The sequence below is a fragment of the Lipophrys pholis genome (assembly GCF_963383615.2).
Source record: "Lipophrys pholis genome assembly, chromosome: 7".
Taxonomy (NCBI): Eukaryota; Metazoa; Chordata; class Actinopteri; order Blenniiformes; family Blenniidae; genus Lipophrys; species Lipophrys pholis.
This window is the reverse complement of record NC_137638.1, coordinates 1,294,537-1,318,265: the sequence shown is the minus strand read 5'-3', so window position 1 is coordinate 1,318,265 and position 23,729 is coordinate 1,294,537. Positions and strand designations below refer to the sequence as shown.

Sequence of the window (23,729 nt, the reverse complement as noted above, 5' to 3'; positions counted from 1 at the left end):
TTATTTTAAAGGTTGAACGTGTTACGCAGCTTCAGGTAAATTTGATTTGGTGGGATAGAACTTGGACGCCGAGCCGAGCCGAGCCGAGCCGAGCCGAGCCGAGCCGAGCCGAGCCGAGCGACGCTCTCAGGGAAACGAACTCCGGCTGCTACACGACATGAAACAGCACTTCCTCTGAAAGGTCACCTCTGAGCGCTGAGGCGCTCATTTGTTTCAGCTTTAATAAATCCAAAAGAGTGAGAGGCCTTTCTGACATCTCTGGATTGAGTGCAGCCTGCAGGTACATGCTCTGTGTGTGTGTGTGTGTGTGTGTGTGTGTGTGTGTGTGTGTGTGTGTGTGTGTGTGTGTGTGTGTGTGTGTGTGTGTGTGTGTGTGTGTGTGTGTGTGTGTGTGTGTGTGTGTGTGTGTGTGTGTGTGTGTGTGTGTGTGTGTGTGTGTGTGTGTGTGTGTGTGTAGGAAAGTTTCTTGAATGTCTTGGTGAGGTAACGTGATCTGAAAGCAGGTAGAGCGAAACAAAGAAACTTCCTGACGCCAATCTCTCTGTCGTTTTTACCTTTTTTTTCTCCTCCTCCAGGGCGGAGAGTCTGAAACGACAGAGTTTATACGCAGTAACTCACGCTGGTGTACAGTACAGTATGGATCCAAGGCGTGAAAATCAATAGAATATCATCTAGAAAGATAGTAATGGATTTCTAACTTAATGGGCTCACATGGGTCGATCGATTAGCAGGATTAACATCTGCAATACCTCAACCATCTGATTTGCATTTAAATGACTGCGCCGCGTGCTGACACCGATATAACAAAAACAGACAAACGTCCACGCTCCGTCCCGGAGGGCCCGAGACGGAGAGAAGGAAAAAACAAAAGGGAAGACGTATGAGGCGGAGGGAAAGTTGCTGTGTAGACTCGGTGTAAATTTGTTGGAAAAGTCCAGACAAGGACGAAGAGGGAGAAGACGGAGCGTAGAGACTGAGGGACTGTCCTCCTGGAGGACTGAAACAACCATAACTCTGTCGGGCAGCTCATCTGAGGCTGGGAGAAACACAGCAGCGGTGTTTCTCTGTATACACACACACATATATATATATCTCTCTCTATATATCTATATATATTTCTATACGGCGGGGTGGAGGTGCAGTGCGAGGTGAGATGTTGGGAGGTGGGGTGGGAGTGTGTGATGGACTGCGCTGTCACCTCCCGCCCGGCGATTTACGGCGGCGGGGCTGCTGACGAGCGCGGGGCAGTAAACAGGCCGGGCCGGGGGGGCGTATTTCACAGGGAGCTGGCTTTTATGAAGAACACCGGGACGGCTCTACCCACAGCTCCGCCCGGGCCGCCGTGACGGATGGAGAAAGACGCATGACAAGCTTCATCATTGTTTGTAAATCTTAACTGTTCCCGCTCACTAACTCCAGAAGGCAATTTTGCGGAGACAGCGGAGGGTGGGAGGGGGGTGGGGGGGTGGGGGGTGGCAGGAGGAGGAGGAGGAGGAGGAGGAGAGGAAAGGAGAGGGGGGTGGAAGAAGGACAGCGTGGCACTCCTGAAGGTTATTTGGATCTCTGTATTTGGCCAACTGATTAGTCTTATCCTGGGAGAGAGATAAATCTGACAAGGAGCCGCTGGCAGCCTGGAAGGAGAGGAAGAGGAGGAGAGGAAGAAAGGAGAAGTGGAGGGGGAAAGGAGAGGAAGAGGAGGAGAGGAGGAAAGGAGAGGAGGAGGAAAGGAGAGGAAGAGGAGGAGAGGAGGAAAGGAGGAGGAGGACAGGAGAGGAAGAAGGGGAGAGGAGGAAAGGAGAAGTAGAGGAGGAAAGGAGAGGAAGAGGAGGTTGGAAAGGAAAGGAGAGGAGGAGGAGAAAAGGAGAGGAAGAGGAGGAGAGGAGGAAAGGAGGAGGAGGACAGGAGAGGAAGAAGGGGAGAGGAGGAAAGGAGAAGTAGAGGAGGAAAGGAGAGGAAGAGGAGGTTGGAAAGGAAAGGAGAGGAGGAGGAGGAAAGGAGAGGAAGAAGGGGAGAGAAGGGAAAGGAGAAGGAGAGGAGGAAAGGAGAGGAAGAGGAAGAGGAAGAGGAGGAGGAGGAAAGGAGAGGAAGAGGAAGAGGAAGAGGAAGAGGAAGAGGAGGAGAAAAGGACTCCCTGTAGTCTTTTCCTCCTCAGTCAGGATGAAAAACCTCCTGAAGCAAATGAAGAAATAACCAGATGTTTTTCATCAGGATGAAGTCTGACCACAGAGAAACAGGAAGTTAAACACCAGAGATGATCTCTCCATCAGATTCCTCCAGCTGGACCTCCACCACCTCCACCACCTCCACCAGCTCCACCCTGATGTTCAATCTGCTCCTGTCTTATCACTTTAATTCATCTTCTTTCTTCTGACTCCACATCACATCATTACTGCAGCAAACTGGTCAAAAACACGCTGGTATTAGAAAGAACTCCTCAATAAACTTCTTCAAGATCTCTATTCTAACGCTTTCATATATCAGATTATTTCTTTACTTTTCCATGTGTAGTTCAGAAGAAAACATCAAAAAATAAATACTTACATACAAATAGCTGTACAATAAACTGAAGAAAATAATCCGGCATAATCATCATTCTTTACTTTTTGGACTCGATTAATATCAAAATAATACATAAATAGGAGCGATCAGTGGTAAAGTTTCCTCTATCGCTTTGCTTCCGTCTTCTAAACGATAATCCAGGAAATCTTTTACATAAAGGAACTAAATCTTGTTGTTTTCAGCTGAAGACGATGTACCTTGCTGCGGAGGCCGACTCTCCAGGTCCCTGCAGTCCACACGTGGGTCTCGCAGATTCCTGCATTTATTCTTCTTGAAAAAAATCACAAATGATCTAATCCATGAATCTGATGGATTTTGGAGGATATGGAAACCACTGTACTCCTTCCTTCAAAAACTACAATTCTCCTTTAATCACCATTTCTTCCTTCATATATGTCAAACGCTACCGTCTCCTGTCGTCCTCATATTTATATTTCTTGTAAAGGTCCAGCAGCGATCTGTGATCCTTGGGGTGGGCCTTTTGGTGTTGGTTTTTCTTTCTTTCTTACTACGTTGATTGTTCTAATCTGAAATAATAAAACTAATAAAATTGAAAAATCAATAAAAGAAGTATTAAAAAAAATTTAAAAATGTATATTATGATGGAGTTAATTCAACTAAATTAGGGCAACAAAGCCAGAATCCCCCCGTGGCGTTCCCAAACCTCTGCACAGTAAATAAAGTAGATCCTGGTGTAAGGACGGTGTGGGAGCGTTCCAACGTCGTCGTCTCTCACTGAAAACACAACATGCAGCCGTTCCTGCAGACGGAAACAAAGTAGCAGCAGGAACCGTGATTCTCAGAACCGCTGCGTGTTTAGAACCTCCCGGATGCTTTACAAGCAGCTGATAAGAAATGGATTAGCCTTGGGAAAACGTCAAGGCTGCAGTCCCGCGCCGCGGCGCCGCCTCCCTTCCTCCTCCCGCCGCAGGCCGCACGCCCTGATATACAGCCAAACCTCTGATGGAGAGACGCCCTAAAATCCAAGGGAAAGTGTCCCCCGAAGACAGGTTCCTCTCTCCGCAGGTCACGAGGACAAGTTGTAGGAGCAGCTGATATCGAGCAAACGGAATATGTTGTGGAAGAAACACCACGTACAGTCCCGTTCCAGCTTGAGCGTCCCGGACAGGTAAAGTACTGCCATAATAACCTTTAAAGCGACGCTTGACAGTTTTGCGTTGTTGAGGCGCACAGTGATGAAACTGTCACACAATCAGTTCTGAAGAAATAGTAAATCTCAACATAAAGTCAACTTTAATCAAACATTCTGGTGCAAAATACAGTGAAATGTTAAAACACAAAAACCTCCTATAAATCCTAAGAACCTCTTTACTTAGTGCTTTGGCCTGATTGGAGCCTTTTGCAGGCCGGTTTTGGTCCACGGGCCTCATGTTTGACTCCCCTGGTGTATTAAAGTGAAGCTGAAGAGGAGTCATCAGGATACTCGGGTCCAGCCTGAGTATTTTGGCTCTGTTAGTGTCGCTCAGCCTGAGACTTGCCAGGAGAACCAGTGTGCGGTGGGCGTCGGGCAGGTCGTCTCTCATGAGGTGTGTTAACTGTTTAAAGGCGAGTCCGTCCAGCTCCCCAGAGCTCCTACTGTCCATCGGGTGCAGTGGGGGGATTCTGCTATAAGAGAATATGCACCACAGTGTTTGAGCACTTTGACCCCTGATCGACTCGTTTCTATCAAAAACTTCGTTCAAACATGTGAACTGCCTCCAGAGCAAAGAGTCACATCGAATTCTAAACACGTCCAGAATTCTTATTTATACGTTTATGCTGCAACGACTTGGCGCGAAAACGTGCAACTTTTCTTTGCATTCGCGGTGTCAGTTTACACGGAGCTCAGAGCCCGGAGCTTTTTATGAATGGCTCTCAAGGTGGAACGAGGCCCGGGCGATATGTTGATGCTTCCGTAGCTCTGCAGCTCCCCCTAGCTTCTCTCACACAAACAACAACAACAACAACAACAACAAGGTGGCTCCCGCGATCGAGAGCGAGACGTCTGTCCCAGAAAAGGGATTATTATGGTCAGTTGTCTGTTGCTTCCAGGTTTGTCTGAAGCCCGTTGCCCCAACCGGCAGCAGCACAACCAACTTATCCAACATGTAAAGCAGAGGGATCCAGCCTCAATACGTCTTCAGGTGAAGACGGATTGAGACAATTCCTTGTTAATGTTTTTGAAAATGGTGCAGCCATTAATGTGAATGTTAATTCAGTCTCCTTTCAAACTGCAGATCTATTCTTTGGTTTCTTCTTTAACAAAAGAACAGCCGGCACTTTGATTCCAGGAGGTAAATAGGGGTTCCCTTTCCAAAAAAATCTAAACTTGTTTTGAGAAATCGGTGTCATTTGTACTTCTTGTTTTCTTTTAGAAGTAAGCGGGGGGGAAAAAATGGTAAATCTAAATTTGTTCTGAGAAAATCCAGCCCGAGGTGGAACTTTTCTGAAACGCCCGGGCTCTGATGCAGTGTAAACAGGAGAAAACAAGACTTTCTGGAAACGCTGTGGCTCCGTCTGCTTGTTGACTGCTGGTCATTCACACCACAGCAAAGTTTAAAGTCTGAATGAGGAGAAATACCTTTGAATAAAACTCTACGGTTGATGTTGATGCTTTTAAAATATCTGTTATTAAAGTTTAAGGGTTTATGTTTCAGCAAAAATACTGAGAAATCATGTGAAATTTGTATTCAGCTTTTTTTTTAAAGCAAACCCAGGGGTTCAAAAGAAAAGAAAAAGATTTGAGCGGTGAGCTTCTCTGCTGTTGGAAGTCGACACCAAACCGGAGACCACCTGCTGAGCGCGCTGTTATTTTGTAATGGAGCGTGGCGGTTCACGGCAGGGGGGCCGACGAAGCGGGACCCTCACAGGAAAAAGGACATGTGAAAGTCGTAAATAAATAGAGGTAGGAAGGGGGTCTCTGTGTCAGTGACCGGATTGAGTCCGTTTTGAAGAGGAGGAGAAAGGAGGAAACGAAGAGGACTGTTAGTGGAAGATGAAGGATCCGAAATACTGTGACTCGTCGCCACACAGGGCTGGAGTACTAGAACAACACGAAATCTGGATATTAGACCGTATTTGTAAGCCTGTGGATTTTGGTTTGTGTTTTAGATTAGAGTAAGCCCTGACATTACCCGCAACATTCCTGTACTTGATTCAACATTTCGATGGATAAAGAAAATCCACCTCGAAGCGTTTTCAGGAGAGACGTCGTCGTCTAAACGGGGACTGAATCCTGGTAATCCTGAAAACATGACCATCAAAATATCCCCAGTGTAACAACTCTGGATTATCCACAAGTCATGATACAAAGCAGAGTGAACCTGGGAACCAGCTCCGACCAGCCAGAGTGCAGGAAGCTGCTCAAACCAGGAGAGAGGGTTCCTTCCTGCAGAGCTGCCAATCAGCCCGGCGTCCTCGCCCTCCTCACACCCCGCTGAGCTCCACCTTCCCTCCCAATCACACCCCCATCGTGCACTTACACGCATTCTTTACAAAGTTCCACAAACAGTTTACCAGCAATCCTCCCGATCTGATGAACCCTCATTCACGGGCAGCGAGCGGCGCTGGAACGTCCAGGGCAGCGAGCGTCAGCAGCCAGATTACCATCTGAGCTTAGAGAGGCAGAGTGCCAGAAAACCGCTGCTGCACAAACCACTGATAGAATCAACCTCACCTGGAAACAGGACCGAGGGCAGAGTTACACTGCCGGCTCTAGATGGGTTAACGTGGGAGTTCTGCAAATTATAACCCAAAAACAAATTTATTAAAGTTCCTCTACCACAAAAAGAACTCTTGAGCCCCGAGGGATTCCTCCCAGAGAACCAACCAAACCAGAACCTCTCCTCTCATTCCAACCTGCAGGTTCCTCAATCCTTCACAACAAAGTCCAGAAGTTTCCAGACAAACCATCAAACTGTTGATGGTTCCTGACTGACGCCATCTTGGGAAACCTGCCGCAAGGGATTGTGGGATATCCAAGATGGCGGCAGCTCCAGACAGAACATCAACATCTGACCGATTCAGGGAGAAAAACCTCCAAAAGGTTCTCAAAGAAAATGTCTTGAAGCCTGGAGAAAGTCTGAATGTAGTGAAACCGATCATAGGTCGTTCTTCCAGTGCGAATCGAGATTTCACCAGATCCAGTGGACAAACGGGATCTGGTGACACGAAGTCTCGGGAATCTTCGGGAGATTTCGTGGCCAATAAGACGTCAAGAAACCGAGGATGTTGCATGAAATTTAAATGCTGTCAATATGTGTTTGTGAGAGTGTGAAGAGTAATCTCCATCGCGTTCAGAATGTATTAGAGACGTGGATCAACAACTAAAAACTGGATCCTAAATATTTAGATCTGTTCCAGGTGGACCGTGGTGAAGGAACTCTAAAGTTCCACTAATCGTCCTGAGAAGAGCTGAGGACCTGGACGATGGGGATTAATATCTAACAAAACCTCAGTCAAACCTCTGTTCAGTGTATTTGAAGTAAAGTAAGAAGTAAAAAGTCAGTCCAGTAAAAGTAAGAAGAAAAAAAAAAAAAAAAAAAAAAAAGAGTTTTATGGCGCAACTGGACGCGAGTGCAGTCCTCCCTTCAATGTAGTGTTGATCAAATCTGGCTAAAGGTTTATGGGGCCTGCGAGGTGTGTGTGTGTGTGTGTGTGTGTGTGTGTGTGTGTGTGTGTGTGTGTGTGTGTGTGTGTGTGTGTGTGTGTGTGTGTGTGTGTGTCACTCACCGGCGGCCATGGTCTCGGAGCAGCTGTTGTTGTCGTCCAGGCTGAAGAAGGGGGGCACGCAGGCGGAGGGGCCCAGGCCCTGGCTCAGGTAGCTGGCTGCTGGGTAGTAGGAGTGCATGCGGTACTGAGACGACACGTTGTGTCCGGCCAGGCGCCCGTCGCCATGAGGCATCTGCTTCACACGGAGGAAACCACAGCGTCTGTATGCTGGAGTGACGCCACCCCAGCAGGGGGGCTGGTTATCACCCATCATATCACAATACTTAATCCCGCGATACAGCAGCCCTGCGTTTAGGTCACAAACACAATCTCATGACCACTGGAGCCACAGTGTGGAAATACTGTGGTACTTATATCACAATACTATATGATAACTAGGGATACACCGATACCGACGTTTTTAAGGACGAGTACAAGTACTGGCCTTTAGGTACATGCCAATAGTTATGTCCCAAAACAGTATTTTGGCTCCTTAACTGACAATATGAAAGTATAACAGTGTTTATATATCATGACACGATATTATCACGCTATGATATCATCTTGGTACTTAAATCGAAAAACAATATAGTTCCTACAGACGTCCAAATCTGGTATTGTCTTGGTACTTAAAACACCAAGATAGTATTACAAAATGGTATCTTGGAACTAATGATTTAAATCACATAATTTTAGTATAAATCTATCGTATCACGGTGTGATGTTATCTTATGTCACACAATGGCATGACTATGGAAGTCACAATACGGCATTTCCAAAATACTTATATCACAATACAAAAGTGTAAAAAATAAGACATTATATTTGAAGAGGTTATTTCTAATTAATATGTAAAACTATATTATCTTGGTACTTATGTCACAATACAAGTTCAGGACTACTTAAATATGGTATCACTATCGTAGTTCCATCAAAATACAGCATCAAAGTACATAAACTCACAATGTGGTCTCATATTAGCAGTAATATCACAATGCAGTGTCCCAATACTAATAGTATGACGATATCATCACTCACTCACAACATGATACCAGTACCTGAATCACAATACAACGTTTTCATGATACTTACATCACGACGAGAGTATAACAGTATTTAAAACACAAGAGGAATTTTCGGACTGGAGGTTTTTAATGCTATTTATATTTCAACCTGCTGTCACAGTACGTAAATAATATCAACCTACTCAAGATGTAATCATGCGTGTGTCCTGTGTCAATGTTTCTGAATATAAAAACAAGGACGGGGAAAATAATCCATCAGCGATCGGTCGTTTCCTTTTGTGCGTCTGACAATTTGAAGTACGATATAAAGTCCACGCGCGTATTCCTCGCAGCCTCCGACAGATATTCACAGGAAACACTTTAACAGGCTGAAGTGACAGGAAGACATACGGAGGCCGAACGAGCCGCCAGAGGGAATCTGCAGCGTTTTGACTTCACAGCTCTGTGGCTGCTTGTGAAAATAGGCGGCGGCGGCGGCGGCGGCGGCGGCGACACTCCTCTGAAAACTTTAAAACGAGCTGTCTACTCAGCAGCAAGGCCGCCTGGCCGAGGGTTTTCAATTTCATTTTTATGGAATTTGATTTCTGTCAGCCTGTAATATGTCACCCGTATTGTCCACACCATCAGTTCGGCGACAGCTTTATAAACTGTTATTTAAGCTACACTCGGCTGCTGCGTTAGGCCGTGAAAAATACAAGAGAGATTGGGGCTTTTCTTCAGGCTCACTGAGCTGCTGGTTTCCACCAAACGCTCGCCTCCAAACTCAACTATCACACTCAAAGTTGCTCCCAGAAGAGGGTTTTTAATGCCAGTTAATAGATCCACCGCTTCGTGTTGGAAATAAATTGGTAAAGGCGACACTTCAAAAAGTGATGCATTAATATTGCTTCGCTTCGCAGCAACATCCCGATTCCTTTTGTCAAATTAGTGATAAAATATAAAGTCGCTTTTTGTCATTAGCTGATAAATGTTTCATCCACTGTTGAACATCAGATTATATAGCATCTTCCTCCTCCTACATGCAGATTATAGAGCATCTTCCTCCTCTAACATCAGATTATAGAGCATCTTCCTCCTCTAACATCAGATAATAGAGCATCTTCCTCTATAACATGAGATTATATAGCATCTTCCTCCTCCAACATCAGATTATAGAGCATCTTCCTCCTCTAACATGCAGATTATATAGCAGCTTCCTCCTCTAACATCAGATTATAGAGCATATTCCTCCTCTAACATCAGATTATAGAGCATCTTCCTCCTCTAACATGCAGATTATAGAGCATCTTCCTCTTCTAACATGCAGATTATAGAGCATCTTCATCAGATTATAGAGCATCTTCCTCCTCTAACATCAGATTATAGAGCATCTTCCTCAGATTATAGAGCATCTTCATCAGATTATAGAGCATCTTCCTCCTCTAACATCAGATTATAGAGCATCCCTCTTTATCTGTACCCGTCTGAGTTCTATTTATTGATAGTTGATAACATCAGTAACATGATTAACTTAATCAGTTTTGAGTTGTTAATCTTTATTATTGCACATTTATTTAACCCTCGAGTCTCTTTGATGTACTGAGTATTCTTTTAAATTGTGTCCTTGAAGTATTTTCAATTCGGAGCTTTGAGGATTTGAATTCGGTTTTTCTTTCTGATGCGTTTGTGTAAAAAGGTCTTTAATTCCAGAGCTCGGTGTGGGGCTGTGATCCAGTTTCCTCTGAATCTGTTTCAAGTCCAACCTGCGTTTTCCTTCAGTCATCAAGCTAATCTTAAGTGAGCACTTGTCATAATACAGCCGTCTATTGTTGAGCTCTTCCCACAATAATCCCAACAGCAGAGGAAACAACATGGCCGTTATCAGTGCTGCCATGCGCTCAGCGGAGCTGGGCTGTCATGCAGGTGGATGGAGATACCATGAGGGTGCTGTGGAGCTTCCAGGCTGAGATGGTGCCAGATAAGCAGACAGGGAGGTAAGCCAGCCCCCCCAGAAGCTCCCCAGCTCGCCACAAAGTTCAGAGCCTCACGTGACACGAGGCGGCAGAGCCTCCTTCTAATCTGGACTAATTACAACCCAGTGATACATCACAGGACTGGGTCAGCATCGTCGCCCACGAGATTCTCTAATATTAATGACAAAAGTAGAACCGACTGTAAATTATGTTCTGACAAAATATCAAGAGACGGAGGAAGAAAGTTTGTACACCAACAACTTAACCACAGCAACTTAACCACAGCAACTTCATTAGCAACAACTTAACCACAGCAACTTAACCACAGCAACTTCATCACCGGCAACTTAACCACCAGCAACTTAACCACAACAACTTCATTACCAACAACTTAGTCACAGCAACTTAATTACCAACAACTTAACCACAGCAACTTCATCACCGGCAACTTAACCACCAGCAACTTAACCACAGCAGCTAAATTACCAACAACTTAACCACAGCAACTAAATTACCAACAACTTAACCACAGCAACTTCATCACCAACAACTTAACCACAGCAACTAAATTACCAAAAACTTAACCACCAGCAACTTAACCACAGCAACTTCATTACCAACAACTTAGTCACAGCAACTTAACTACCAACAACTTAACCACAGCAACTTCATTACCAACAACTTAGTCACAGCAACTTAATTACCAGCAACTTAACCACAGCAACTTCATTACCAACAACTTAGTCACAGCAACTTAACTACCAACAACTTAACCACAGCAACTTCATCACCGGCAACTTAACCACAGCAGCTAAATTACCAACAACTTAACCACAGCAACTAAATTACCAAAAACTTAACCACCAGCAACTTAACCACAGCAACTTCATCACCAACAACTTAACCACAGCAACTTCATCACCAACAACTTAACCACCAACAACTTAACCACAGCAACTTCATCACCAACAACTTAACCACCAGCAACTTAACCACAGCAACTTAATTACCAACAACTTAACCACAGCAACTTCATCACCGGCAACTTAACCACCAGCAACTTCATCACCAAGACACACGACCTCTCTGGATCTTGATTCGCCCTGGAAAAACCATCAGTTTCACTACATTCAAACTTTTCTCGGGACTTCAAGACTTTTTCTTGGACAAAGTCGGGAGGTTTTTCTCCCTGAAGCGGTCAAATGTTGATGTTCTGTCTGGATCTGCCGCCTGGCAGGTGGATATCCAGCTTTGATATCCCACAATCCCTTGGGGCAGGTTTCCCCAAGATGGCGTCATTCAGGAATGATGAACAGTTTGATGGTTTGTCTGTAAAGTTCTGGAGTTTTGTGAGAAGGATTTAGGAAACTGCAGGTTGAAATGAGAGGAGAGGTTCTGGTTTTGGTGTTTTGTTTTATTCTCTGGGCAGAACTCAGACTTTTTATGGGAAGTTTAAAGATTTTTTTCTTTAGGAACTTTAACAACATTCAAAACACTGTGGGTGACTACATGAACTGTACATGTGGAACTATCGTTTGACTTTATACAGCCAATAAAGTCTTATTTTAGACAGTTTCTGCAGAATATACTAAGTATATACTAACCTATCAACATTAAGAGCCTGTTTTAAACTACAAAAGTGGACGTATGTGTGAGTTTGGTTACCTCATTCACAATATATAGAAGCTATCCAGAAATGAATGAGAAGTCTCATCAACAGCGTTTGATCAAAAAGTCCTTTCTGCTTTAGTTTTAAATAGTTTGCAGCAAATATGGAGACAAAATCAAATGGGAGTAACTCAAGGATAATCGCGTCAGTTCAGAGATGCTAGAAAAGGCAGATCGGCCATTAAGCAGGAGGTTTAGGACGGGTAAAGGAGAGCAGGGTGGAGGCAGCACACCAACGCTCCATGAGGAACCTCTCGCCAATTAGTACAATTAGTGGAACCAAGGAACGAGACGGACTCAGAGACAGTGGTTACAAACTGTGTGTTTGGAGCTCGTCAGCTCGAACACAAAAACAGAAACGGCGGCGCCTGAATTTGAATAACCGTAGCACGTAGCCTGACAACGCCAGTGAAAATATCATAAATCACAAAGGGGGATGGCTAAATTATGCTAAAGAGCGCTAACTGATTAGCATTAATGTGCTCACTCTCTCGCCCGGGCGCTGAGGCGTGGCGGCGTGCTCCTCTGCCGACAGACAATACCATTAACCTTTGCAATTCAGGCTCCGCTCGGCGCTGGCAGGTTAGCGGAGGCAGTGACCCCGAAAACTGAATGTTGCTACAGGGGGGAACCCGGGGGGGGGGGGGGGGCTCGGCATGGAAAAACAAACCACCTCATCACAGATCACTGGAGAGTCACACACACACACACACACACACACACACACACACACACACACACACACACACACACACACACACACACACACACACACACACACACACACACACACACACACACACACACACACACACACACACACACACACACACACAGCCAGTGCTCGGACCCTAAAAATCTGGTTTCTTTGCCCGCATCACGTCAACTAACAGAGGGAAGGTTGGTACATTGAAAGGTCATCTTGTCTGTGATAAGAAGGACTAAACACTGAACGCATCCATGGATCTTTCAATCTAGAGAAAGTCCTTGTCTGTGGTATTTTTGCTTCACTATTGGGGAACATTAATGTCATCCACTTTTAGTTTTATATCTACAATCTCAACATAAGACACACAGCCAATTTCAATGAAGCCTTCTGGTGCAAAATACATTGAAACGCCCCAAAAAACTGTTGGATTTTGGGTGTTTTTTTACAAACTCACCCTGACAGCACGGCTTAACGGTTAATGCTGGTTTACTAGCTTTCATGGAAGCATCACTGACGTCTCAGGCCGGGTCTCAGTGTCGAGTTTTGTCCAAAACTCTTAAATTTGTTAAAATAAGATCAATGTTTTATTGAACATGCTTACAAGTTACTTGGTGGTTTGGCCAGATTGAAGCCGGTTTTGGTCCATGGGCCTTATGTTTGACACCCCTGGGTTAGTTAAATGGTAAAATGGTAAAAGGACTAACTTATATAGCGCCTTTTAGCTACAACAGCCCCAAAGCGCTTTACAGAGCTCATCACATTCACCCGTTCACACACACATTCACACACCATTGGAGGCTGCAGTCGTGCAAGGCGCTGTCACTCCAATGGGGGCAGTTTTGGGGTTCAGGGTCTTGCCCAAGGACACTTCGGCATGTAGGCAGGCAGAGATGGCAGAGATGGGAATCGAACCTGCAACCTTCCGATTGTGAGACGACCGCGTGTGGGTGGATGGACGGACGTAAACTTTAGACACGAGGAGGCTCAGTTTGATGCAGACACACAATTTTGCTCCATCTGACACAACGATAAATGCTGCTTGTTTAATGTTTAAAAAGAAAATCTTCATTGACACGGTCCGGATGTACAGCTGGTTCAGAGCTGCTATGAGCAGCAAACCTGTAGGGGGCGGTGTAGCAAGAAGCATGAAGCCATGAGAACCAATCAGAATCCTGGAAAAAAACACGTCACAAATTGTAAAATAAATCTCCGCCTTCCTCCTTTAGATGCAACCAGAAACACAGAGTTTCTCCAGATCTCCAGAGTGGTCAGAGTTTTCAGGAACCATCGTTGTGACGAGTCGCTGCTGGTTCATGTGTAAATGCACCCAAACACAGAGAAATATCACAATACTAAGGTCTGTGTAAACGTGGCCTTAAACGCGATCGCTATCTGACTGCCGTGTGAACGTGATCGAACCCGGCACATGTGCAGAAGACGCCGTTGGCAGACGTAAATACGAATGGCAGGTCAGCACCAGAGCGTTCCCCAGAAAACTTTCACTATCAGCATGTCCAAATTGGTACCACAGAGGCCTCGTTCACACTGCAGGGAAATGGGACCCCATTCAGATTTTGTGCTCACAACTGACTCATATCCGACTGGTTTTGTGGCCGTGACAAAGCGCCAATTCAGAATTTTCTCCCAGCAGACCCAGGCCTTGTTGGTACCAATTCAGAACAATGAGCTCTAAACATGAACACTGGGAGAACATTCTAGTGGACAGACCACCAAGTTCGATTGTTATTACGGTGAGTGTCAAAATAAAACTACCAAGTCCCAGGAGAACATGGACAGGGAGTCGTGACACCACGGAGGAAACCTTGTTCTGATTGACTCTACTGAGCATGTGCAGAAGAAAAGAACGGTTTATGAACAAACAAACTAAATAAATAAATAATTCCAGGGCCTGAATATGAGCAAAATAGCAGAATATTTGAACCAGGAGCAGCTCCTCAAGCGTTTCCACAAAGTTCCAACCTCGGGAGTCGTTTTGAAAAAGTTGTGTTTTCGGTGGCTGCGAGTGTCGCTGCCGTGTAAACGGAACCGCAGACGCTGAAGGCGCACAGACGTCGTCCTGAAACTCACCTGGTACTGCTGGTAGTTGTACAGGTTGCCGTAGTAGGTGGAGTAGCGTGACGGCTGGTACAAGTTGTAGTAGGGGCTCTCCAGCAGCAGGTCGGACGCCCCCTCGCCGTGAGACCTGGCGGCGGCCGACGGGCTGGAGGCGGACGCCGAGCGGCTCCCTGCGTCACCAAGGACAGAGTGTTTACATCTGCTTTAAGGTAAATCCTCAATGTGAACATGAAGAGAACTGATGCATGCTGCTGCTGACTTGAGACACACTCAGTCTTTCCAGTGTCTGCATGTAGAAATCAGCCTGTGCGCCTCTGTTTTGTGTGGCGTCATGACATTTGTAGATCTTTAATGAAAAGATCTTAATATTTGTACACGTGTCTAATGTGTATTAGGATGAGTGCATTCCTGCCATGACTCCCCCTGGAACAGAGAATCCTGATGTGACACAGGTCGTCTGTAATGGTCGACCACAAACTGTGATTTTAATCTTATGAGTTGACGGCGAGCTCCACTGCACGATGACTCTAATCACTTTGGGCTCGAGGTGAAGATTGCCGTGTGCAGATTGAGGCCAACATATCATCCAGGTGTAACAACATCCAGCCACGAGAGGCTCGTGAAGCATTCACTCATTATCAACACGTTATAATATCATATGTTTCTAAGCACAATGCAATTATGCTCTGCAGATCCAAAAAGCATCAGCGATGATGTCATCGCCGGGGGCTGCAGGGCAGAGGTCAGAAGCACAAATATTAAGGAAAAACTAACTAAAACAGTGGTGGGGGCTGTCCAGCCGGGTCCCAGTGAGGGCGAGAAAAGGAGCCGTGATGTTTACAGAAACATTAACATCATTTTTTCAACCTTTTTAACAGATATTCTATTATCCATGAGTGTGTGTGTGTGTGGGAGAGACTCTGGCGCCACACAGCAGTGAGAGGGTTTCTCAGACCTTCAGCTTGTCAACAGCACCATCTGCAGGCGGCGGCCGGTACGCCAGCCCGTCACATCAGGACTAACGTGGGCCACCAGGTCATCGCCGCTCTCTATCTGCTGTTCTTTTCTTTATCAGCAAGGCCACATTCTTCTCAGGCAGGCCGCGATCTTTCGGCCAGTGAAGACACTGTGCACCGGCGGGACCCGAGATAATCACATGTGTTGTTCCCGTCGCTTGTCATCGGCGAGTCGCGGAGTGCTAGCCTCCTTCCCAAAACCTTTTGTCTCCCGTCTCTCTGTTGGCGAGCCAGGGACCCGGAGCTCAGTAGCTCGCCGGCAGCCTTGACCGCGGTCGTATTCCACCTCCTAGTGTGTGCTATCAGGCCCGGAGGGAACACTTTATCTGTGCCCGCCTCCACATTACCAACTCAAGAAAGTCAAGGACACGCTTTCATGCTCGCTGCTACAAAATCAATTCGCCTCTCTCTTAATAAAACTCTGGACGTGGGCCTCAAACTGTGAAACGTCAGACCCACACCTCGGCTCAGACGGAGCTGGTGATCCTCAGAAACCACACAACAACAACACACACCTCACAGCCAAACTGTCACCCGGCCAGCGATACCACCAACAACCTGCAACCCACACCATCAACACCGGACCTGAGCATCATGTGGACCTTCAGCTCTGCTGGACCGGGCCTCAGGGTTCCACTGGGAAATCCTCCACCAAGTGGAAATGACTGAGACTGTCGGCTTTACGGCATCTGAATGGACTGTGTGTGTGTGTGTGTGTGTGTGTGTGTGTGTGTGTGTGTGTGTGTGTGTGGAGATCTTCAGAATCCAAACTGATCACATGTTGTTCATGAAATGTTAAAACGCTCCACTTTCAACACATCATAACTTCTTTGTCATTTAATTGTCCCGTTTTGGGGAATTAGATTTGTATGACCAGACAATCTTGTGAATGCTCATTAGTCCATCTTCAGATAAAAGGTTGTGAAAGAACCTTTTAATAAACGCTGGTATAAAGACTACGGGGGTGAATTTAAAGCATCATGATCAAAACAAACAGATCAAACTGACAGGATAGGAAAATGTCTCCTTTCTGGCTCTGATTTGGCCTCATTAACAAGTTTTAACTCCTCAGTCTACCTGAGCATCGCGGCTGAAGTCCATTTATCAGCACCTCTACTGCCAGCAGAGGAAATGCATCATTTCAAAATAAAGCGCCTTTAATGCGGTTCTGTCCAAGTCCCACCACTATGACCGACCTCCATGAAGCAGAGGTTTACTAAACGACGAATGAGACTCCGTTTCCACGACAACGTATTCAAGTGAAAACTTTAGTTCATGTTACCGTGACGACAAATGAACGACTTTTTGAAAACCAGCTCCGACCGTCTCCGTGGAGAAACGCACAGCCCAAGTGGTGTGAACTGGATGGAACAGAACAGAATGGATTTGAGTTGAGGTCCACTCCACCTGCGGCAGCCAGAGACGAGGCGCTGGCGCTGGACGGAGTCGGGGATTGTCCCTCCACCGAGAACAGGCAGTCCGCTCCCACTTCATTCTTCACCATCACCTCGGACCCGGACAGAGCCACCGGACTGCAAATCCCGAGCTCCTCCTCCTGAGCCTGCTGCCTCCTCAAGGCCACCTGGGGACGGGAAAGTGAAAAGTTAGGGAGTCTATCCAACAACCAGATCATTTTTATGATGGGCTGCACAAAACTAACGTATTGTTGTCATATCAAAATGTGCAAAATAAAGTTCACAGAAAACTGATTGAACGGCGCTAAATGTTTCTGTGCACCGTGGGTTCTCTGCAGATCAGGAAAGGCAGAAGATTAAATATGGAGGAATCATCAATTGTGATTAATTTACAGAAATTGTGTAGAAATAGAAAAAAAAAAATTGGTTGTTTACACGAAGTCCAAACGAATCGCTTCCGACTCTTCGTTTAAGAAAAGTTTCACGTTTACATTGCGACGATTCCGTTTCCACAGGAATGGCAGAAACACTGGAAACGATGGAGCTTCATGTTGGGCCAGTAGGTGGCGCCGTTGGTTGTTTGTGTAATGAATCCACACACACACACACACACACACACACACACACACACACACACACACACACACAGCAGAGAACAACAAGCTCTGAACATTAACAATGGGAGGACACGGACAGTCTAGTGGACAGACCACCAAGTTGGACTGTTATTATGGTGACTGTCAAAATAAAACCACCAAGTTGGACTGTTATTATGGTGACTGTCAGAATAAAACCACCAAGTTGGACTGTTATTATGGTGACTGTCAGAATAAAACTATCAAGTTGGACTGTTATTATGGTGACTGTCAAAATAAAACTACCAAGTTGGACTGTTATTACGGTGACTGTCAAAATAAAACTACCAAGTTGGACTGTTATTATGGTGACTGTCAAAATAAAACTACCAAGTTGGATTGTTATTACGGTGACTGTCAGAATAAAACTACCAAGTTGGAGTGTTATTATGGTGACTGTCAAAATAAAACTACCAAGTTGGACTGTTATTATGGTGACTGTCAGAATAAAAGTACCAAGTCCAGGAGAACATGGACAGGGAGTCATGACACCACAGAGGAAACATTGTTTCTATTGACTCTACTGAGCATGTGCAGAGTAACTAGTTACTACGGCCTTGGTGGCCGGCAGCAGCAGCAGCAGCACTGTTAGGTTGACGGGGCCTGAGTTTGTAAGAGAAAGAGAAAGAAGGCCAAATCTGAGAGCAACGATATTAACATGACGAAGTGACAGTATTTATCTCAAATTAACATGGAATTTGAGATAAATCCCAGAAGATGAATTGTGTTTCCGTGCACTGTGATAGAATTTCAAATATGAGAAGGAAAATGCAATAAATTCACAAAAACAACTGTGTGAACAACTAAAATATTTCATTACATTTACAGCCCTGGTTACTCGGTAGCCACGGGGCAGAAAACCAAAACGGAGGGACAAGGACACAAAAAATAGAAGAAAAATCGACCAGAAAGTTTGTAAATGCTCATTTCTGCTCATGAACGAACAAAATAAAAAGAAACAAATACATGAAAAAGATTCTATCTTAAACCACTGGAGACGGTCTATTTTACACCACGTCTGAACAATAAGCATGTGAATGTGTAATAAAGGGCTTTTCACACTGACGGTTCACTAAAAAGGTTCAAACCAGGATCCCTGTGTGTTTAACTCCCGTTAACGTGCTGCCGTCACTCCCTCTGGATGTAATCCACTATCAGGGTTCGCTACGGGCCACTGGAAGGTTCAACGCTACAAACTTTCAAAGCAGGAAACCAGCGGAAACTTAAACATGGAGAAAGTCAAAGTGTGTGAACGTTCACGTCTGGTTGTCAGCATTCACAGCTCTGAAGGCTGCAGCAATTCATCTTCTACAGTTTGACTCCCCGAGAGGCCGAATACAGAATAAAACTCAATAAATCATTATTTTAATTATATAAAATTAAAAATAAAAAACTTAATCAGTTTAAGTAAAATCATTCACAGTGCAAAATAATAAAAAGTAATTATTGCTTCATCATTAAAGGCTTGGGTTCGCCACATTTCTTCTTTTTTTTCTTGTCTTTAAAAAACAGAAATCATCTGCAAATGTTTAGCAAATATACGTTTAAAAAAAAGTAGGTGGGAAAAAACACAAGCGCAGTTAGAAAATACAAACAGAAAACACTGACTAACTGCGTACACACAGATACATAAAAGAAAAACATTGAAATGGATAAATAGAAAATAAACAGTCCCACGAATACAAAACATTCAGAATTAAAAACAAAATAGTGTGCACAAACACAAATAACATAAGGGTATATATATATTTCTATACGTCACAAACATACAAGCAAAAACATAAGAAAAGGTGAACATTATCAAGTTATGAAACACACAAACATTAAGGAAATGTTTAAATACTCCACAAATATAAACAAAAGGACGTTTTTTTTCACTGTATAGAAGCCATAAAAACACAAAAACAGACATTAAAACACAAACAAATGTATTAACTTATATCGAGAGATGGAAAACACACACGCCTCAAACTACATTAAGTTGTTCACCAAATAAAATACACAAAGAAAAATAAGCAGAAATCTAAAAGACACAATCATGAGAAGAAAAACAAACAAAAACAAGGTTTCCAAACAGGTAGACTAAAAGTCAACAACAAACAACCAATCAAGGCAGAAACAAAGATAGAAATTAAAAACTGAAAAATAAACTAAATGGAACAAAGAGAAGAAAATACTTTCTACTGTATTTAAAGTGTTTTACTGAATATTTACTGATGAAATGTTAAAATCTAGAAGCTAATTAGCCGTTAGCTTGTTTGAGTTCGGCTCGCGAGAAGCACTTTTCCTGTTCATTCAGCGAAACTGTAAATAAAGTAAAATTTTAATTAACGTATAAAGATAATAGTTTGGAAAATGTCCGGATTAACCGGGAGAAACTTTGCGGTGTTTGAAGCGGCTCCCTACGGGCAGCTACCGACAGCCCGGGGCTCCGGGGCCCCTGCGGCCCGCTACACGCCTCCACGCCTCGGACTCCCGCAGTCCGCTACCCGCCCCCGCCCCCACCCCCCGGGGCTCGGCGCTCACCTGTGCTGCCATCACGCGCTGCCGCTCTGCGATCAGCTTGCACTTGGCACACTGACAATCCCTCCAGCTGCAGAAGCGCTTGTGGCCCTTGAGGGGCGACACGTACCCGTGGTTCCTGCAGCGGGAGCACTTGGGCATCCTGGGGGACTTGAGTCCTTTGGACGGGGACAACGGCCCGGTACACTCCGGCACCTGCTTGCTGTTCTGCCGGTCTTTGCTCATGGCTGGCGGCGGGCTGGAGGAGGAGGAGGAGGAGGAGAGAGGTCCGGAGTGAGCCGCTCACAGCGGGCCGCAGGCTCTAAGTACAGCGGCCCGCCCCACCTGGCCTGGAGCCCGGGGGTGGAGGAGAGCTGGAGGCGGGGGAGAGGCTTTTATTCTGGAGAAACGCATGAGTCCAAGAAGTCATCTTCAATATGAAGCTGCACAAATGGAGAAGAAGGCAACCAAGAAACTAAGACCCCGTCTGTGGAAAACAAAATAGAAATAAATGTAATCTTCAAACAAAAACATTTTACACAGAAGTCTAGATTTCACCACAAACAAAAGAGAAAACAGAAACATGAAGAAACACAGATGAAAGAGCAGAGATGGAAAAAATATAAAGGTGAGCTTTGAACAAGGTAAACAAAGGAGTTAACGTAAATACAAACATGTACACGTCAGCAATAGTGTGCGTTATCGAATGAAAACAGAAATACAAACACAAAAATGAGAGGAGACCTAAAACCCGGCTGACGCTGTCCACAATGTTTACATGAAAAATACTTCTGTTGTCTTTCTTTATACTTTGGTTTCATAAAACTACTTCATCTTTCCCTCAGTAGTCGTTAATATTGAGCTGGACGTGTCCTCTCCTCTTCTATACAACCCACAGGTACACACTAGTTTATACAGAGAAAACTCTGGAAATATTCTCAAAGTGAAGTTATTTGGGTTTGAATTCTCAGTAAAGCCCTTCAACATCTTCACACGCTTTAAACTCGCCTATTAATTTGTGAGCTTGACTGAGCTGAAACTAAATTAACCTTCAGGTGTCTTTGTGTGGGTGGGGGTGGGGGTGGAGGTGGTGGTGGAGGCTGGGACACAGAGACCCCCAATTAAAATCCCTGCAGCCAAATGGAGGAGGGATGAAGAGTTACCAATTAAATAGCCTGAATCACTCAGTCGAGACAAACACCCGCCACACTTCATTGGCTGTGGACTTACTGCCGTAAGGTGACTGTTAGCAGGGTTGTAACACTGATTTAATTAGATCTATAGTATAAAGATAGATTATAACAGCACTAAAGTCAGCAGTTAATTTATTTATCAGACTCCTGTAACAAGCTGCAGAGACACAACTGATATGAGTCGGGACGATACGGGACTTTATTAATCCCACTTGAGGTAATCCAGTCGTCGCAGCAGCTCAACGTGGCACAGATAAGCAAAGACAGTCAGGATAGTCACACACAGGAGCGTATCTATTGATAAAGAGATAATTAGATGTGATAGATAATCAAACAGCCATGTTAGACCCCAGCGGCCTCACAGGAATCCAACATCTATCTGTGGTCCTCCAGCAAACATCCGTCCATCTGCCACCAAGTGTCCAAATCATGCTAAAGCCAATAAAAACTCAGATAAACTCAACAACCCGAAGTAAAAATAAATGCCAGTTAATTTAACACCCTCATTGTTGATTGTTGACTCTGTGTGTTAAAGTAACATTTCCATAAGTGATAAAAGATTTGCACCAATTCTAACTTCTGTTATTGTAAATATTCAACGCTACTGTTAAGGTGTTAAAAAAAACACTAGTAAAGTAATATCCTGACAAGATATGGTGTTGGAAAGTTAATTACTGGGACACTGACGGCCATTAATACCAACCCCAACTGGTATTTGACCCCATGACCTTCCCATTGTGACTCAACAGCACCAACCGCTGCTCCACTGTGCCACAGAAGCTTCAACTTGCTTTCAGACTGACAATAAAGAACGATTCTATTCTGTTCTATTCTAAAAGACTTTCATTTTGCACATGTGGGCGTGGCTTATTTTTGACACCAGCCAATCAACACTCCAGTTTGACAACATGAGAATGTTTGAGAACACCAGCAATGTCATCTTATAGCGGTGTGGCGTTAAAGTGACACCAACACTGTTTCTTTAACTCCGACACCAAATTTCTAACGCTGGCGTCTTTGCTGGGTTTGTTTGATTGATGAAAAAATCTTCTAACGTTTCAAAGTTGTTTAAATTAAATGTATGTTAACGATTCTGATCAAATGTATAAACCCATGGTCACATGGTCATCTACATTTCAAATCAGTTTTGTGTACTGTAGCGTCAACCTGCCCAGGGACTACAGGTGGAAATGAGCATTCTTGCTGTAACCTGGTACAATGCATCCTTCCTTCTGCTCACTGTTAAATTGTACACTGTCCCTGTCCAAATAAAAAGCATACCATACCATACCCGACCCGACCCGACCCGACCCGACCCGACCCGACCAAATGACTTCTCCAGAAGGAAAATAAATACAATTGATCTTAATTTGCGCAATATCAAGTTCTTCTCTGAAATGCCATGATGCATTTTAAATAATCAGAATTCGTAAAACTGAGTAAACTAAGGCAACAAAGGACAAGTTAAACATTTATAATCTCGGGCTTTTTAAAGGACGCACCTGTTTAGAGGTGTGTGTGTGTGTGTGTGTGTGTGTGTGTGTGTGTGTGTGTGTGTGTGTGTGTGTGTGTGTGTGTGTGTGTGTTTTCAGACGTAAAGAGGACGGCTGACCCACGTCCGTTAAAACGTGTACCGGGGGGTCCGGGAGGTGACGCTGGTTTTTCCGACAGTCCCTGAAGGCAGCGGTCGCTTCGCAACGCTCCGAGTTTAGCTTCCGTCCGGAGCTCCAGGATTTCTGTCAACACGATGCCGAAAAAGAAAGAGAAGAAGACCGGAGAGAAACCGGAGGAAAAGAAGAAGAGCAGCCAGAAGGAGTCGGAGCCACGCGGTGGAGATAAAGTCGGTTCGGAGGACACGGAGAGAGAATTAATGCTGATCCAGATGGGTTTCCTGTCCGAGCAGCTGGAGAGGTCCAACACTTTAACCTTCTGGTTCCATGTTGGCACAACAGGGCCCGTTTTATTTCAACCAGTTCAGACCAATTTAGATTAAATTAACTCTTTATCTCTTTCTGTTGCTCCTTTATAAAGTTTTGAATCATCTGGAGCTTCAAAGTTCTGACAGTAAAATATAGAAATATATTATTTATTTATTTATTTGTTTTCAAGCTTCAAACATAATTTAACTATTGAAAGATTAATTTCACTGGAAATTTATTTAAAGTGACTATAAATTCTGTGTGTGTGGGGGGGGGGGGGGGGGGGGGGGGGGGGTGCGCGTGTGTAATGAATAACCTATCATCATACTTCTTTGAATACTCAGATTTCT

The 23,729-nt window shown here is 44.7% G+C and overlaps 1 protein-coding gene across 1 annotated transcript in view; it reads right to left on the bottom strand.

The window, feature by feature from the left end:
* dmrt1 (doublesex and mab-3 related transcription factor 1) overlaps nucleotides 1–23,729 on the bottom strand; it is a 36,168-nt gene that overhangs the window by 12,215 nt on the left and 224 nt on the right. Inside the window, exons 2-5 of the mRNA XM_080467328.1 lie at nucleotides 20,292–20,754; nucleotides 17,123–17,297; nucleotides 14,712–14,869; nucleotides 7,291–7,465 (exon numbers count right to left, since the gene is read on the bottom strand). Coding sequence (XP_080323454.1) covers nucleotides 7,291–7,465; nucleotides 14,712–14,869; nucleotides 17,123–17,297; nucleotides 20,292–20,513 — 730 coding nt within the window. The 5' untranslated portion in view covers nucleotides 20,514–20,754. The remainder of the gene's footprint in view (nucleotides 1–7,290; nucleotides 7,466–14,711; nucleotides 14,870–17,122; nucleotides 17,298–20,291; nucleotides 20,755–23,729) is intronic.